Below are 18,647 nucleotides of genomic sequence, written 5' to 3'. Positions count from 1 at the left end.
CACTACCGGCAATTTCCAACACGAGAAAGTGTTATACCACCAAAAACAAAAAAAGAGAAAAAAAGAAGAAAATTAGGCTCGTCTGTCAACCCTTTGAAACAGGGGAGTTGACATAGCTCCATCACAAATGATGTCTCCAAACATTTACATCACCGTCGTTGCATTCTATGGATTGGTTTGTTTCGTTCTTCGCAGGGACTTCCGTGTTCTGAAGAAGGCAAGGTATGCAGAGGTGATGGAGATGTTAGCACAAGCCATCGGCTGTAGAGTGGATCAAATCCGAATCTGGCCATTCTCACAGAGGACTAACCAGACGTGTAGACCTACGGCGATAGAACTGGAGGACCCGAATAAAACAGTACGTCTCCTTCTCTCCCCGTGTGAATCCTGTCAACTCTCAAGTTTGCCATGAAGGCTCTCATGAAAGTTTTTTTTGACAGTACTCCTTTCTTACTTTAAAGCTAAGTCCTTTGAAAGACCAAAGACACAAAAAAAAAACAATCAAAATGCCCATAATCTAGAAATCCCCAGACCCCATACCCTTTTGTGCTACCTCACTGGGCAAATTAAGAAACGTGAAAATCTGATTCTTCATACTTAAAATAATGACAAGCAAAAGAATAGTTGTTTCATTCTATGCAGAGAAATTGTGAATTCCGCCAACCGATTAATTACCATTTTAATTGTTATTGTTGTAAGTTATCGTCGGACATTTCTCCTCCATTTTGCCAATTTGATAGATATTGGAGGTAGCCGATGGTGAGAATGTTTGGAAAATTTTCTTGGAGACCCAAGAGGCTGAGAGCCCCAACAATCCTCTGAAAGCCTTCGACAAGGAAAGTAAGTATCATGTTTACTTTTTGTGTGTGGTCCAGTGACAGCGGATCGTTATGTGACAGTATAGTGCTGTCACAGTATAGTCCCGTGACTGGGCATCGTCAAACCGCAAGCATTGGAAGGGATCAGATATCATAATAAAGATTGTTAATCTAATGGTTAATCTAGCGCAGTCTGAAAAAAATGGGAAAATGTTTGGAAAAAAGTAGGAAATGTGAAAAACGTCTTTTCTAGATATTGAATGTCCTTGAATATTTCAGTTTAAATCTGGAAAAAGTAGGGAAAAATGATCTTTGTAACACTTCTTACATGAGATGACTTATCGGAGCAAGGATTCTAAGAAGTGCAAGATAAAGTTAATGGGTAATGTGTTTTGGTGCTGAAAAGGTCTGGAATTTCACTTGTTTAATGGGAACCATGGAATCTGATATTTTTACATCGTAAAAATTGTAATAATGTGAAATGCAAAGAAATTTCAATACCATCCCCAATTCCCCCAGTACTTGGAAAATAAATGCTTTAAATTTATTGTCGTGTTTTTTTGGCTTTCATTTTATCTACAAGTTTTGCATATTTCTCTTCTCCAGCTGATGTGCTACTTTTCCTCAAATATTACGATCCAGCCATTAAACAGATTGCCTACGTCGGTCACGTTTACCTTCCCATCAGAACTAAAATACGTAAGCATATTCCTCCTAAGATGAAACTTTTATCTTTCAAAATCACCGTTAGTCATTTCACAGAAGTTGGCATTTCCCCCGATGTTTCCCATTTGTCTTGTTCTACAAAAAAAAAAAAAAACGAATGTCGCTGACAGTTGCTTATTTTTGAGGGCACCAGTTCTGTAATTACAGTATGATAGAGACTGCTAACCGTCAGTAAGAGACGATACGATCAACACTGACACAATTATGCTGTTATCGATAAAACTTGTCACTTGTAGCATGGTAGCGAAGATTAATGTAGTAGTGCAGGTGTTTACTTCAATCACAAAAACACCAAATTTACATAGCGCTCTGATCAGTCAAGATGTGCCCTACAGCTCTTTACAAAGAAGAACATATGCAACTTACTCATTATTTCTTGACTTGGAATGGTTTCATATTAAGTATGCTCTAAAATTGTTAGTTCAAATAATTACATGAATTTCAGAAGTTGTTTTGTAAAGAAAAAAATAATACTGATGAAAGGAAAAATACAGCTGATCTTGGTATAAAACTTTTTACTTTCACTCTTTTGTCAAAATAATTATCTTGAAGATGATCGTTAATTTTAATAAAGAAATAAATGCTACAATTAAACATGATTTCGAGTAAGTTTTGACTTTCTTCCTAACCCTTTTTTATTTTGGGGTTATATTTATATATAGATATTCTGTACGTTAGTTTGAAAACTCAGGATGAATATTTGTACAGATTAGAAAATTAATGTGAAATTTCATGTTTCTGAATTGAATGATTTTCGCCCTGTTAAATTCAACAGAGGAATTACTACCAACTATGAGGAAGAAGGCTGGGTTTTCAGATAAAGTGACACTTGCCCTTTATGAGGTAAGAACATTTTGCACTTGATAAGAGCAAGGGCCCTGCATGGAACATAGCTGGTTGCCGTGTGAAAGATTAGGCACAAAATTAAAAATTTTTAAAAATTTATTAAACAGAAAGTATTACATTATATTTTAGGGATGCAGGATTTTTTTTTTGTTGGATTAAGGATCTAAGTAACTCTCTAGTTGTTGAACCACATATTCTGGTTGTTGGATGGAGGGGTTTATATCCACTGATGTGTGAATATAGCAGTAGTCATGTGTGGTTGAACCCATAAAGGCTTAATTGCGGGTTAATGTTCAGTTACTTGTAACTCTTACATGGCATGATCAGTAGGCTGCATAGTGATGTGTTTGTCTGTTTTTGGGGGTACTTTTATTTTGTCGACGCCAAACTAAGAAAGTAGACTAAGAGTCCCTCTTAATTGTTATAACTCTGATTTATTTCCAAGAAAACATATCTCTTCCTTTCTTACAAGCACACTCGTCCTTCCTCACGTTTCTTCTCCAACCCCCTACCTTGCACTCTCGGAATCCCGTCACGTAGAACACGCATATGATTGGACAATGATTATCACATGAGTAGGAGAAATACCCTTGACGTAATTATCTCTGAGGTTTGACATCACTATACGACAATAGTAACAACCCAATGCATTATATAAAGCTGTAGCGGGAGATTTCCTGGCCTGCTGCAGATCCATGAACACAGTGTGTTATGTTATGAAATGTTAGTATTTAAGTGTCTCATAGATGTTCACACATCCAAGGTATCAACGTTTAGCTTGGGAGATTTAAAGCAACAGTTCAAGCAACAGTTTAAAGACATTTACCTTTATCCTACCTGAATGCGTATCAATAGTATTGCATGCTGCACAATATAAGAATCTCCATGGAGTCCAGGGTATACTTTATACACCATTCATTCGTTCTTTGTGCCATAACGAGCATGAAAATGGACCTTCATTGTTAGACTGTTTGGAAATACTGCTTTCAGCCCATGTTGTATTTTGTATACCACTTCTTGACTGCTCGGAACATCTCGAGTATCATCCCAGCAATGCTGCGGCAGAGTAGAGCTTTCTTCAGGATGACTTTGAAAGATTTCTGTTGAATAAACTCTAAAGAAAGTTTGAAGATATGACAAGCTTTGTTGAGATTGTTGAGATTTTCTTCTTTCAGGAGGTGAAACCGAATCTAACAGAACGCATTGAGGATCTCTCCATGCAGCTAGATAAGGGCCTGGAGGAGCTTATGGATGGCGATATTATTGTATTCCAGAGGTAAAGAACACCAGTCTACCTGCCATTTTGTTTTTAATTTGAAAAATGTTTTTTCCATATTTGAATCATTTTCAGACATTGAGGTGTGTTACGTTAGACAAGAAAGAGATGTGTCAGAAGGATGGGAATGGTCTGAGGGTGACAGCAAAATACTTGTGGATGTTTGAACCTAGATGATTATTAGATAGATTATTATTTCTAGCATACTTTTGAGCAATACCAATGACCTAGTTTAATCTTGGTAGGCCACTCTGTCATAAACCTGCATCGACAACTCATGTCATATGAATGGTGAAATTGTACAACCCTAGTGAACTTTGATTGGCAAATCTCCTCGTCTTTTGCACTCAGAGTTGACTAGTTTATTTTCATACCTATGGTTTTAACTGTTTCGATTATGTTGTTGATTCATTACCTGGTTATTGGCAGTGTAGTGAGGCAGAGGTACACACAGCACAGCTTTGTTTTTGTCATTCTTATCCCAAAGTTTTGGAAGCATCGATGGGTCAGTTTCTTTATACCTTTAATAATATTATCATTACCACAGCCAGGTTTCTTGGAAAGTGACAATTAGTTTAACCCCTCTGTCCTGTGTACAGGGCAACGATGAGTTTAGGAGAAGAAGTTATCAATGTAATCGCGATGAGTTTACGTGTAACAGAATTAATCATTTCACGGCCACTTTTATTGCTCCAAAGTAACCCTCAGTAATATTTCAAAACTAACTCTGTAATTGTTTATTAAAACTGAACCATTCTTTTTTGCAGAGATGACCTTGAATTTGACCAGTTTGAATTGCCTACTGTCAAAGACTACTTCCGAAATCTGTTCTACCGTGTAGATGTTACTTTCTGCGATAAGAACATTCCCGGCGATCCTGGCTTCACATTGGTACTGTCACAGAAAATGTTCTACAATCAGGTTTGTGAACGGATTTATCTTTCTCCCCTTCTGGAGTCTGTAGCCCACCAGGGGTGCCGAATACGTCAAAGGAAACTAGTGCTGGTAAAACAAGGTATTGGTTTGAAAAAAGAGAAAGAAGACAAACGTTTCTAGTCTTTGCAAGAATGTATATAATTCCAGAAAAAGGTGTTTGTGAAGAATTGTTAAAGGTATCTTTCAAATCTGCTGCAAACTCTTTTCATGAAATGCTGTCATGTACAAATTTGAGCCAAGTGTCCTCGCTTTGTGCTGTTTATGAATTTTTATTCTTATGAATGTTTTTATTCTTATTTTAGGTGTCCAAAGCTGTAGCGCAACACTTGAATACTGATCCAATGTTACTACAGTTCTTCAGGAGTCAGGGGTAAGTGGTAAAAATGTTCATTTTGCATCACTGATTTTAGAGATGGAATAACTTTATAAATTTTTTCTTATTTGGGATGCAAATGTATAGTAAATAGGACGGTATTAAATATTTGCTGTGAAAATAGCTGAAATGGGTATATGAGTCTTGGAAAATTACACTAAAAGTCTAATGCAATTGCCTGTTGCTTTTTGCTTGGTCAGGGTTTAATCAAAATGGTTTAGTCTGAAATGAAGGACTTGTGACGATGTAAACCAACCTTTTGTGCATTACAAGATAATTTATTGTGTAGGTCCAGTGTGATTTCGCTGAATACTGCATAAACTTCTATGTCAAATAGATAAATAAATAAATTTAAGCACTGTTAATGACAGCCCCCCCCCCCCAAAAAAAAAGGGCAAAAATATACCAAGCTGTGAAGATGGAAGTTGGATTTTATTAATTGCTCATTTGCATCTTGTTTTCGAAATTTGGACTGCGCTGTGTTTTCTCAATTGTTCTGCTTCTCCATTTCTGGTCAATAGATGAACTCCATTTTTGCCCCTCCCCTCTTACACACCTCAATCCCCTTACAATTCCCACCCAGTGCCCTCCCCTTTCCCTCCCATATCCCCTTCCATAATTTCCTATATCCTGTTCAGTATCTCTCATATCATCTACCGTATCCCCTCCCAAGTCTATTTTACTTAGTCAACTCCTAAGGGTCCTTCCCATGCCCCCGCTTCTGTTTCCCCTTCAGAACATAGATACCATAGAATTAGAACAAACAAATTGTACACATTTGGAATTTTCTTGTTGTGCCTATGTGCATCTCTCTGTTAGCTGTAAAGAATAAGTAGCAATTTGTCTCCTTGTTTCTATGTAATTGTTAAAGACTAACATCCTTTTTGTTAACAAATCCTTTAAATCCTTAAAATCCTTCCTCATTTTAAGACCTGTAAAATAGTCAAGTCTTTTTCAGTAAGATGATTTACGTTCATCAATCTTTGACTCCTCCTCCTCCTCGTAATATATTCCAGGCACAAGGATTCACCTGGCAATCCACTGAGATGTACATTTGAAGGAACATTGAGGGAGCTCTTGTCACCTGCCAGACCGAGGCAACTCAAGAAGCTGTACTATCAGAAGGTAAATAATGGGACCCGTAGCTTGGATCACCCCATTGTTTCTTTTTGCCTCAAATTGGAAAAGATAAAGCATATTTTTGACACCTAACTTCACCTAATGATGGTTTAGAATTCTAGTTATATAAGTTTGCAGACCTAACCTGGGATACTAAATCAAGAATTGGTGCCTCATCCTCACATCACCCACCCATAATTAGTCCTGATTATCTCAGAGGATTTACTGTGGATTTGGGCTTTTCTTAGTCAAATAAATAAACTTTGTGAGCGTCTATGATACACAGTCATCTGATTATTTATATTTCAAATTTTGCATCTCTTAAAGACCCAGTACTTTCTCTGATACCTTGTCCTAACATCTCTGTTTGTTACAGCTAAATATCAAGATAGACGAACTGGAGATTAAGAAACAGTTCAAATGTGTTTGGGTCAACAGCAAGTTAAAGGAGGAAGTGAGTACACATACCTTTGAATTGGATATTTAGACTATGTCTAGCCCCTTTCTTGCTTTTACCAAAAAATTAGCACAACCTAACCCCGCTACTTCTCTCACTTGATAGATTCCATCTGACAGTCAGATGAAGGTTCATCTGTGTTTACGGTTCTTCCAAAGTTCTCCCTTTTGTTGTTGTTGTTGTTGTAACACATTGCATCGATAGAGACAACCTGAAATTGTCTTTCTTGTTCTTTAAATCAGAGGAAATAATAAATATTTGTAACAGATTTCTCAGGAGAGAGTACTTACTGTGTAAACTGATTCTCAAATGTACCTGCTAGGTGCACGATTTGCAGATCTAAGCAGAGAAACTTGGGTATTGTCTGTCAGCAAATGTTGTGAGTAATTTTCAATGTGAATGTTGTTAATGCCAATATGATGTATAGGGTCATAGCCTACCACTAGTTACAACATGTAGGGGAAAGGAAAGTAACATGGATGTTGTCTTCATGTTACATAACACTAAGATCTTCAGTATAACTCTGAAAGTGACTTTGACTAGGAGGTACCCTAGATTTGCTAAGCTAAAGAGTCATGTGAAGCAGAAATTTGCTTTCTTTTAACAAATTTTTCAGCCGGAGTTGACAATGGTTGTTTTTCATTTTGTCTTTCAGGATCTGGTTTTATACCCGAATAGAACAGATACTGTCCAACAACTGTTAGATGCAGCTGCCAGAAGCCTGCAACTCTCAGACAGAGGCAGTGGCAAGCTTAGGTAACAAAATGGAAGCTTTTACTCCCATCAAACATTTCTAGCGAGTAGCATCGTTTCATACCTGCAAACACATGCCGGCTGTATTAGTGTCTGACCTTCATTAAATGTCATTTAGACACAGTGTCAATATGACAAGCTGCAGCAACAGCAGCTGCAAAATCCCCTGCAGCTAGGCTGAATGAATATCAAAGTATAGATATTATCTAGTCAGACCAGCAATGCCTCCTATTGCATGAAACTACACACACAGGTGGAAACACCAAAACAGTTACATAAAAGAAACAGATTTGGTATGAAATGTTTGTAAATGCATTTGATTAAGAGTTTGTTTTATGATGATATTTTCGTTTCTAAAATGTTGACTTTTTGATGATACTACTATCCAAAGGGAGGGGAATATAGAACCGATTTGGATGGGAACTGTCTTCACTTTTGTGAAAAGATACCTTTAGAAAGAATTATCAAAGGGTGATGGATAAAACTTATGCTCCAAAGAGACAGTTATGATATTCATGAGCAACATAAATACTCATGAATATTCGTGAGTTCACATGAAACCAGTGAGTTGGGAGTTTCCTAGTGCTAATACCACTCTGTACTGTCCTCCAGTATTATGCTTCAAAGCACTGGTATTGGCAGTTCCAAACAGTTCCTACCCATTATCTGATAGAAACACTATATCCATACTGCTCGTACTGACACTACGAGTGCTCTGAAGCAGGACATGACAGTATAGTGTAGAAAACATTGGCCCAATTGGGTGTGAAACCAGTTAGTTGGGAGTTTTCTATTGCTAGTAACACTCTGTACTGTACTTTAATATCATGCATCAAAGCACTAATACTGACAGTTGGAACAGTTCCTGAACTTTATTTACTATAGAAAGAGGATATTCACACTGCTAATTCTGTCAGTAAAAGAGCAGTAAGCATGATATGCATCTACAGCGTTAAAACCTTGTCGTTAAAACAGTGTTGTCGTTAAAAAGCGTTAAAACAGCATTAAAACCTTAAAAGATAAATGTATTAAACAAGGTAAACAAGAAGAACAGGAAATGTGAATATTGCTCCAAGATCCTTTGTCAACGTTACCTCTATTGTTTTCATCTCTGTAAATCTTTTCTACTCTTTTTCCCTCATATTGCAGATTATTAGATCTCACAAGTAACAAAATTTTGTCACAAATACCAGGGGAAGCCTTCATAGAGTCGTTGAACACCTCAACGACCAAGACGTTTAGGATAGAGGTTAGTACACAGTGAAAAATGAAAGAGATTCGGTCAGGGTAGGTAAGGAAAAGTAAATACTTCCCCATTGGTAAATGACAAACCACTTTCTTCAAGGGTACTTACTTTGTTAGTCTGCAATTCCAACTGTGTTTGTTCTAGGGTGTACATATTAAAATACTCTATTATTGCATGTAAAAATTGCATCATTTGTTAAACCAGTTCGTGTAATATCCAAACTTAACTTGATATGCATTTATCAAGTTGGTTATGATCACTCAACTGATGATGTAATGAAACTGTTTAAAACGAATTCTGATTTTTGCATCCCACAAATTTAGTGTAATGTGTTTTGTGTTGTATGCAGACAAACCAAAAGTTGATATGTGTGCCTAATTTCAGGCTACCTGGTGGGTTTTTGGCATTATGTATCTTTAACTTAAAATCCATTTATTTAGTTATATTATAAGTTCACAAGGCATGTCAGAGGACGATAACATCTTACAAGAAGTTGACTTTTGATGGAGTCCTTGCATGTAAAGAGTGTACTTTGACAGCTAAGAGGAGCATCCCTTAGAAAAGTATCACATTTCAAGGAGAAAGTGAACAAAATGGTCAATAAAAATTATAGGAAAATCCAAACAATTGAAGGACATAACGGCATGATGACATCGTAGATTACTCATTCCATAGAGTAGAGTATGAAGGCTTTATCTTGACATTCAAGCACACAAGAAACAAGATATTAAGATAAGGAATTTTGACCAACAAGGGTGTACTATTTTTAACTCTCCCCTTTCGATTTTTTGTTGGTTGAAATATGCCTTTATGATATGTTGTAAATACTAGTTTTTATTGTTAACATATATATATTTTTTTGGGTTTGTCTCTTCAGGAGGTTCCAATGGACCAGCTAAGCATAGGAGCCGATGAAATTCTTGTCCCTGTTGCACACTTCCAGAAGGAATTGTTTAACACTTTTGGCACTCCATTTTACATCAAAGTTAAAATTGTGAGTAAACCACCAGGGCTGCATCTTTCAATTTAGTTTTCGTCAATGCTTAGTCGTTTCTTTGTTTGCTTTCACTGGTGATTTTAATTGTTTGGAGAAAATGTTAAGAAGCTTAAACTTTTGGAAACTCATGTTTGGGTTTGTTCTGTTTCTGGTGGTTTGGTTGGGTCAGACTCCATAAATTGCTACGCATGAAACCAGGTTTGATGAATACACCGATGCGCCTACGTCAGCGTCAGTTTAGCTTTAATGTGTGAAAGTAAGTTGGCCTGACGTTTCCTAGCAGGATCTTCTTCAGAGGCTAAATGATAAGTAACAGTAACAGAAGGGACAAAAACATGCACAAAATACAGACAGGTCAATGAGCATGGTGAACACAAAGAGATAGATGTAAGGGGATTAGTGGGATTAGTAGACAAGGAATGGAGAGAAGAAAGAAAGAAACCAACAGAGGAGAGGTAGGAGTTAAGCTTTAAAGTAGCATTAGGTGAATATCTTGAAAAACAGAATAGCTATAGAAACAAAAGTAGAGCTCAAATTGTTCTTCTTCTCTTGGATTCAGAAGGCTAAAAGTCCATCTAAGGTCATCTTTTGAGCTATATTGTTGTATGTCATTGTTGTAACACTATTATGACTCTGGTCAAAATGTTTCAGATTCTACGATGCAGAATGTCTTGCTGTAACTTCAAAACTTTTGTGCCTTCTCTCACTTTCTTTTTTGGTGTTTTTCTTTCCAGGATGAACCATTCACTGATGTCAAAGACAAGGTCAGGCAGCAGCTTGATATTTCTGAGAAAGAAATGGAAAAGGTGAGTTTTAATGTTGGTGTAAAAGTGAAAGTTCTGTGAGGTTAACTCGGGAGAGAAATTTTGTGTTTTTAAAAATAATAATAATAAATTACATTTAAATAGCACTCAATGCAGCGTTTCAAAGCACTTTTCAAAGTAGGAAAGAGACAAAGGAAACCAAGGAAAAAAAGAAACTAGGAATCAAACAGAAATGTTTTTAGAACAAAATTCGGACAGATGCTTCTTCTTCTTCTTCACCTCGCAGTGACAGTAAAGCTGGCTGGCCTTAAATTTAGGGTTTTATTATTAGAATTATTAATATATGGGGGAAAGGTTTTCATATTGTTCGTCCCGGTTTGACGTTTTTCAGATTTTTTTTTCCATTTTGGGGACTGTAGTTAGCTTCTTGATTCATATTCCTCATCACATCAGTGAACTAAATGGTCACTTTCAGCAACAATAGGTTCAATGTTAGGTGCCGATATGGATGGGATGTAGGTGTAGCAGGCCTTAAACACAATACGATATGTCCGTGTCCTTGTCAATGTCGGGTAACAGTTTTATGTAGAGATGCACGAAAATGTGTGTCCCCAATTTCTGATATCAAATAAGTTTTTTCTTTAAATGCTGAAACTTATCCTATGTATAGAGTGACCTTAAAATGTTGTGACCATCACAAATTGTCCGTACCGGGCCAACTCTCCAATATCTCGGAATAGAGAACTGAGATACTTACTGTAGTAAAAAGGTGAAATCATTGAAAAATGTCAAATTATTGGTTTATATAAAGCTTCGGGCTAAAAATGAGTAGGTAGGTGTCTTGATATAAATGTTTGCAAGGAAATAGTCAAAAGTGTCCTGAGGATCTAATGGTAATTAAGCCTTTTTTATGTGTGAGCTCATTTTACTGCTGTTCTGTTTTTGAGAGGGATTGTAAGAATTGTTTTTTCTTCTCCTTCTTCTAATGCTACATCTCCTTTGATTTGCAGATTAAGTTTGCAATCGTTGCCATGGGGAGACAGAGGTATATCAATGAAGGTAAGAAAGGTATTTGTGGAGGAATGATTAAACCAAATTAGTTGAATATGGGCAAAAGAAATTTCGAAAGCAAGAATCCCTCAACACCTCTCCCTTCATGACAGAAAAGTAGTAAAGTACAATTTTGTTTCAAAGGACAATGTATAAGAAGAATGTTTGTATTTATTTATTCAATTAATTAATTGATTTATTAAATTCATTGATTTATTGATTTATTCAATTTATTCAATTCATTGATTTAAGGAATTATGGAATTATTCAATTTAAGAAGGTTTGTTTTATCACCAACTGATGATGCTCTAAATTGTTACTCTTCACAACATACATCTAAACCTATTGGATCGTTTCACAACATACATTTAAACCTATACGATCATTTCACAACATACTTTTAAACCTATACAATCGTTTCACAACATACTTTTAAACCTATACAATCGTTTCACAACATACATTAAACCTATTGAATCGTTTCACAGCATACTTTAAACCTATTGGATTGTTTCACAGCATACTTTAAACCTATTGGATCGTTTCACAACATACATTTAAACCTTTTCAATCGTTTCACAACATACATTTAAACCTATTCAATCCTTTCACAGCATACATTTAAACCTATTGGATCGTTTCATTTTTTCGTTACAGAGGACGGTTATCAAGTTAAGTTGGTAGATTTTCAATCACAGCTTCCAACTGGTGAGTCACTGCTTCTTTATCATTGTTTCCCCTCTGAATTAATTTAAAGCTATCTCAAAGGTGTAAGGCTTCATTTAAGACTATGTGTCGTCATTGTCCAAGAAAAAAGCGATAATCTTGAGTAATGTTTCCTACATTTATTCTGGTTTACCTGTACAAAGGCACTGCCCACCTTATCAATTATATATGGCTATCTATGAATCACCATGAAACTAATGACTGAATAACTCAAGATGAACTAGCTCAGTTGGTAGCATGCATGACTTGTAACTTTGATGTCACTAAAGTGTAAAATCTTGTTTAATCCAATAAATTAGTTGCTCTTTTCAAAAATGTGTAATTTTCCAACCTGTTGTCTGTTGTTGATATTGTTAAAAATGTATTTCAAACTGTTTTTGGATCTTCTGATTAAACTTGTGTCATTGTTCAGTAACCATCTGCTTCTAAATTATAAAACTGAGTTTTGGAGGTAATGTTTTTCTGCTTTTTTAAAACTTGTTCATGACAGGACATCCACCTTGGCTGGGCCTGGACCACATCAACAAGAACAAACGAGCTAGGATATACTCATACGAGAAACCCGTCAAGATTCTCAACTAAAGGGGAGGAGAACTGAAATACATTTGGGGAGACACGGATGTATCCAGTACAAATGAACGGTACCAACCTTAAAAGATGTTTGCTAAGGTCCTTCTGCCTCTTTATACATAGCAACTGAATGTCGAAGTGCTCTGCAACGATAGAAACATGTCCTCTCCCAGTCGTTTGCAATAAACGGTTGTACTCTTTGAAAGATGGCAGTCTCTGCCGATTTGGATTCGAGTATGCTGGTGCAAGGGATTGCACTATTTCTGCCCATTTGTCATGAACTGGGTTGTATGATTGGGATGGTCAACAATGAATAACATTACAAAAGCACCTCTCGCTCTATCTACCACATCGTTATATTTGGTATGTCAGGTAGTCTATTCGCAAATGACAGATGAATTTTCAACGGAGATTTCGATCCCCCAGCCAGTCTAACGCTCTTCTTGCACATAACTTTAAGAATGGTTACTCTTTCTGTCAAGTATTCTAGGATAATTGCTGTGATGAATATTCATGGTTGCCATGGAAATTTAGTACTTGAATGTTTTTCATCATTTTTCATCATCTCATTCTTTCCAATTGCACATCCAATGTGAAAATCCTGTTAATTAATCCTTTGAATCGATACAATCAACCGTGTTGCGTAGCTTCATCGGTGAGATGTCTCCTGCAAGAAGCTCATGAGTCACTGTATACTTCACTCTTCTCTCATTGTCATCGCAAGTCTGTTATCGACGACAGTGATTAGAAAGTTAAGATGATCCCATGAGCTTGTCAGGACTGCTGCTAGGATTATATTGGTAAATCAATATTGCCCAAGAATATGCTAAGAATTATAAATAACGGTCACTAATGCTGAAACTTCGACAAGCACTTTAAATCTGTCACTCGGAAAGTATTGAGACATTTCATTGCCTAAATATGACAGTGTCTCAGAATAAAATGAAAGCATTTCAATACATGAAAGTGTTTCAGAATAAGTTGAAAGTGTCTCAGAATAAGTTGAAAGTGTCATAATCATATGGAAGTATCTCAGAATAACAAGACAGTGTCTCCGCATGACGTCAGAGTGTCTCGGAATAACTCAAAGGTGTCTAGGTATAAAATGAAAATGTCTCAGAATAAGTTGAAAGCGTGTAAAATGTTATGAAAGTGTACAAGAATTATGTGAAAGTTTCTCAGATTAATTTGAAAAGTGTATTTGAATATTCTGAGAGTGTCTCAAAGTAACATGAAAGTGTATCAAAGAATAATATGGAACTGTCATAACTCTGTGACAATGTCAAATTATTTGTGTCAGCATTCCCAAAAATTTGGGGGTCGATACCGACAATCGTTAAACTAAGAGTGTAAAGAAAAGAGCATTTGTGCACGTGATTGGTTGCTCTGACAAAAGATTAGAAAGCCATGTTTTGGGTTATTAATACCATAGAAAACATTTTTATTAGCTAGCTGCAAATATTTACCTGACAATTATTGTCATATTTTTGATTTCAGATCTGATCAGTTTTGCTTTTATTTATTTGTTTTGGAAAATTAGGAGATATGGTAATCATCCACATTTTTAAATTCCTCTTCAATTTGATTGTTTTTGGTTTGAATATTTCAAACCTCGGACACTTTAAATAAGATGTCATCTTTCTTCTCAAAAGGGGAAATCCCACTCTTAGGGGAAATCCCACTCCAATGGGAAATCCCACTCTTTTTGCCTGCAAGGGTTCTTTTTTTTCCTTTTCATTTTTCCTGAAACAATGAAGTTTGAGCTTTGGTAGAGAAAGATGGTTAGTGTATGATATAAAATTGTTTAATCGGCCAATTAAAATTTGAAGTGCTTTATTCACAAATTTTTTTTTTAAAGTCAAGTTGCTATGCATGTTTAATTTTCATACCAAACTGACTTTGTTGTGTTTTACGGTTTAGAATGGTACAAAAGCAAAAAATTAATACAGTAAAAAAGCACTTGTTGTAAGATCATTTGTCATTTGTTCATTCATGTGCAATATCTCTGTACACCTTTGCAAAACCCATGTAAAAAAACACTGACAAGACAAAAAATGGATGCAACCAAAATTTCCAAAACATGTTAAGCTAATTCTGTATAATTCAAAAGACAACATGACAAAAAAACCAAAAAAAATATTATGCACAGATAAAAAGTTGCAGTAAACTTCTTTTTTATCCTTTTCATTTCATGTAGAGTGTTGCATGACATAGAAAGAACACTATCAGCAGTCCAATATCTTCTTTTGTATGTGTTCTAAATTGCCACATAATTTTTAGTTGAACTTTGTAAACACTAAAATTATGAACTTTTTCAGCTTTACCACTGCATTGTCATACCTAAATTATGTTACCTACAGTTAAGTCCCATTTACAAACTGCTAGAAGAGATCCAAGGGGGTGTTGGGGGTGGGGGGAGGTTGGGGGAGGTTGGGGGTGGGGGGGTGGTGAGCACAATACATACCACTGGATTTTGTAAGTGTGATCTGTATTGGCCGTCACATATCACTAAAGTCAACATGTGTTAAACTTTTCTTAGGAAAAACTCTGCCAAAGATAGAAACCTTAGCACGTGAACAAGACTTGATTCCCTCACCTCCGGGGGTACATCAAGACTGTGACCATATGTTCATGACAATGTTAGATCTTGTCCCTTCAAAAGGGATATAGACACACATGATCAGGTCAAAGGTCGGTGTGACTTCATAATTTGTGAAGTATTAAGCGTTGTCAATATGTTATCGATTCTTTACGACTTACTACACACCACTGCATAACTGATGTTTTGTGCTCTTTCAAAGTGTCTTTAGTATATGTTGTCGTCACGGTATTGATATTTAAGTTCACAATCTTTTGTATCCAGCATTAGCAACGGTTGCCATGGCATTTTGTTTTTTAAAAAAAATCATTACATTTTTTCACTTGCTACACTAAACTTGGTACAAACATTTACATTTCTCCAAAATTTTCATTTTTAGATGATTTTGTTATTTCAAATGTTTGGGCATCACAATTATTATTTTGTCTCTTAAAATTATCCAATTATCCGAAAGCTTGGTAATTTATTCCTTTGTTGAATATTCAAAGCATTTTGTTTCTTGTTTGTCTCTTAAAATTATCCAATTATCGGAAAGCTTTGTAATTTATTCCTCTGTTGAATATTCATAGCATTTTGTTTCTTGTTTGTCTTTGCATACTTTGTACAGTGATAACGGAATGAATGAAACGATAGCAAGACAAGACAAGACAACTTTGTAAATTCTCCACCACTTGCTATTCATGTTAAATTCAGTGTCAGCAGTCTATCCAGAGTTTTCCAAAGGAAGTGGGGTGACCCTTGGGGTCATTGAAGTTCACTCATTGAATGGGGGGGGAGAGGAGGGAGGGATCCTGTGAGCATACTTCCCCAGATAAGAAAAACCCCAACTTGTTTAAATCAATCGTGCATCTTGAGGCATATTGAGACTACAAACTACGTCTCAGTGCAAGGTTGTGCTAACTTCTAATTGCTAGCTGTGTTATTGGGGGGGGAGGGGATTGTGTGCCACCCCCTCCCCTGGTTCATATCTGAATGCTTACAATCCATGCTATTTCTCATCGTATTCGACCGTACTCATTGGTTAAAGTTCGGTAAAAACAAATTCTTGGTGAATACAACATCCAAAGCCTGGAAGAGCAAACCTGGAATAGTAATATATCATTTTTTTTTAAAAATATTTGCCAAATTACAAGGATTTGATAAAAAATTACATAAAGTTTGTAGGTATTTGTGACTGGCTGATGCCATACTACTCAACAGTCAAACCTGGAATGTAATACATTGTTAGTATTAAACCATTAGGTTTTAGGATTAGGCATTGGACTATGTTGCTTCTTTAAGGAAAGCCTTGAAAAATGCTGGCAAAGACAAATAGACAAGGTTGGATCAATTGTTGATTTTTGTCATACACTCCTTGTTGTTATATAAGCCAAATATTTCCACGTATGTTTATGGATTTTCATTGTAGAATCTGTTTTTTTGCACTCAGTCTTTGACAGTTTATCATATTTGGTGTCAAAAATTTAAATGAGATATTTAAATTTGGGAAACTGCAGAAATCATGTTCAAACAGTATCTTTTGAGATGGAATCGTTTCCTAATAGTTGTTTCTCTCGGTAGATAAATGTTGTGATGTTCCCAGCCAGCCAAGGTTGTGGAGGAAGATACATATATATCTGAGTAGAGGTAAAGGGTCGTGTTTATTCGGTTTATAATATACACATGCGGAATTCCCACCGTAGATTGGGAGGAGGGTAAGGGCGGGATGGTGGGGGGGGGGAGGTTTCCGGTTTTGGGAATATAGAACAAATGTATTTGTTCAGGCTATGAACCAAGTACTTATTGGTGTAATCTCTGGGTAGGTTTTAAAGCAATGGCTTCACAATTGGTGATTTTTTTTTCTTTTCCCAAGCCTATAGATGGAAGGCAGTATATTTAACTCTCTCAAAGTTCATGAAGTCTGTCGTTGGTACAGAAGAATAACATAACCATCCTGGAAATTTCTCTGGGTTTGTTTCTTGTCATGGTGGCCTCTCCGATATTTGGTATCCCGTGGGTTTTGATCTGTATGAAGGATGGCCATTATTCTAATGTTTGACTAGCCAAACGCTAACTAGCTAGCATGTAGCAGAGTTTAAGGTACTTTTAGAGTGGTAAATTAATGAAGTAGAAGGTTTCTTTTGTTTTTGCCAGAAGCAAGAGAAAAAGATGCTTATGAAGAAGAATACTCTACCAGGAGCCGAAAAGATTAAAGATTCCTAAAAATGTTGACATTGAAGAAAATGTCATCAAAATCTTTGACTGGTCAAAGTAGTGATAGAATTTAAAATGCATTACTTTGTTATTGGCTTTTTTCTATTCATTTTGTTGACATAAATTATTATCTAATGAATATTCAATGTGAACCTTGCCAGCTACTCTTTGACCCTTTGACCTCGAAGAGGTCAATCGCTTAGCATTAGTGGTCTATGCAAAATGTATGTGTATCAGTAAGTAATACAAGTTCTGTGGTCATGACTATTTCTCCCTTCACCAAGAACAAAGATGGGATGGAGTGGAGTTCTTTTTATATTTTTTAGTTAAAATTTGGCTTCCCTAATTCGCATTTATGATATTCAATGATACTCTCTTTACTTGAAATTCTAGGCTATAAAAGTGAATACAATGCTTCTTCTTTTCTAGGCATCTGTTTCAAGTGATTGCTGGTAGTAGTTTGTTCTAGTACGCATGCGTGTAATGACGTCATTATCGGTCTACACGTGCGTGTTGTTATGTTGCATATATCGCTCTATTTCTCTCGTCTCATACTTTTTTTTTAAAATTCTCTTCGTGTCCGAAAGAATCGTCAGCAGAGCTTGGCTTATGGACCTTAAGGTTTCTGTAGAAATGATTATTTTTCCCTCAGTTTGTTCATCATTATTCAAGATAAATGGTATGAGTGTAAAATAAAAAAAAAATTGTACATTTTATCCTAACCGGGGACAAAAATTGCTTCCTTTTCTTCTTCTCCTGTTACTTTCCAGATTTGGTTAAACCAGCCAGTTTTGGTTTTGATCAATTAGTTTCGTCGTATAGAACAATAGCTTTTGTTTGATCTTGGAACTCATTCAGGGAACCGAACTTTTGACTTTCTGTTTCATACCAACAAGAATTTGCAATAGCAAAAACTAAACAATCCTTGTTTTGCCGTCATTTCGAATTTCAAATTTTTGGCGCGTTTTATGAAAGTCACATGACCCACTGCTCCTCTACCCCCCTCCCACCCTCCCACTTCTCCACCCGAACCCCACACTGAGATTGAACCTTCCCTCCCCGCGTATGGTTTGTGAGCAGATCGACGGATGACGTTTTCAACGAAATAATTATAGAGGGTGGTAATGTATTCATGATGTACAACTTCTGTTCTGTTGAGCAGGCCGTTACGATAATCTGCTATGCGGTCGTACGTGAA

General features: G+C 36.2%; 1 protein-coding gene across 1 annotated transcript in view; it reads left to right on the top strand.

Annotated features, from left to right (window-relative positions):
* LOC139959632 (ubiquitin carboxyl-terminal hydrolase 7-like) overlaps window positions 1-18,371 on the top strand; it is a 54,968-nt gene extending 36,597 nt beyond the window's left edge. The window contains exons 19-34 of the mRNA XM_071957411.1: window positions 196-358; window positions 741-840; window positions 1,425-1,517; window positions 2,320-2,387; window positions 3,566-3,666; window positions 4,434-4,587; window positions 4,905-4,972; window positions 5,992-6,100; window positions 6,471-6,548; window positions 7,207-7,307; window positions 8,454-8,553; window positions 9,428-9,544; window positions 10,282-10,353; window positions 11,322-11,370; window positions 12,019-12,069; window positions 12,578-18,371. Of these exons, the coding sequence (XP_071813512.1) occupies window positions 196-358; window positions 741-840; window positions 1,425-1,517; window positions 2,320-2,387; window positions 3,566-3,666; window positions 4,434-4,587; window positions 4,905-4,972; window positions 5,992-6,100; window positions 6,471-6,548; window positions 7,207-7,307; window positions 8,454-8,553; window positions 9,428-9,544; window positions 10,282-10,353; window positions 11,322-11,370; window positions 12,019-12,069; window positions 12,578-12,669 (1,516 nt within the window). The 3' untranslated portion in view covers window positions 12,670-18,371. The remainder of the gene's footprint in view (window positions 1-195; window positions 359-740; window positions 841-1,424; window positions 1,518-2,319; window positions 2,388-3,565; window positions 3,667-4,433; window positions 4,588-4,904; window positions 4,973-5,991; window positions 6,101-6,470; window positions 6,549-7,206; window positions 7,308-8,453; window positions 8,554-9,427; window positions 9,545-10,281; window positions 10,354-11,321; window positions 11,371-12,018; window positions 12,070-12,577) is intronic.
* The last annotated feature ends 276 nt before the right edge of the window (window positions 18,372-18,647 follow it).

Source organism: Apostichopus japonicus, chromosome 19 (assembly GCF_037975245.1).
Source record: "Apostichopus japonicus isolate 1M-3 chromosome 19, ASM3797524v1, whole genome shotgun sequence".
NCBI classification, from domain to species: domain Eukaryota; kingdom Metazoa; phylum Echinodermata; class Holothuroidea; order Aspidochirotida; family Stichopodidae; genus Apostichopus; species Apostichopus japonicus.
This window is presented reverse-complemented; position numbering and strand designations above follow the sequence as displayed.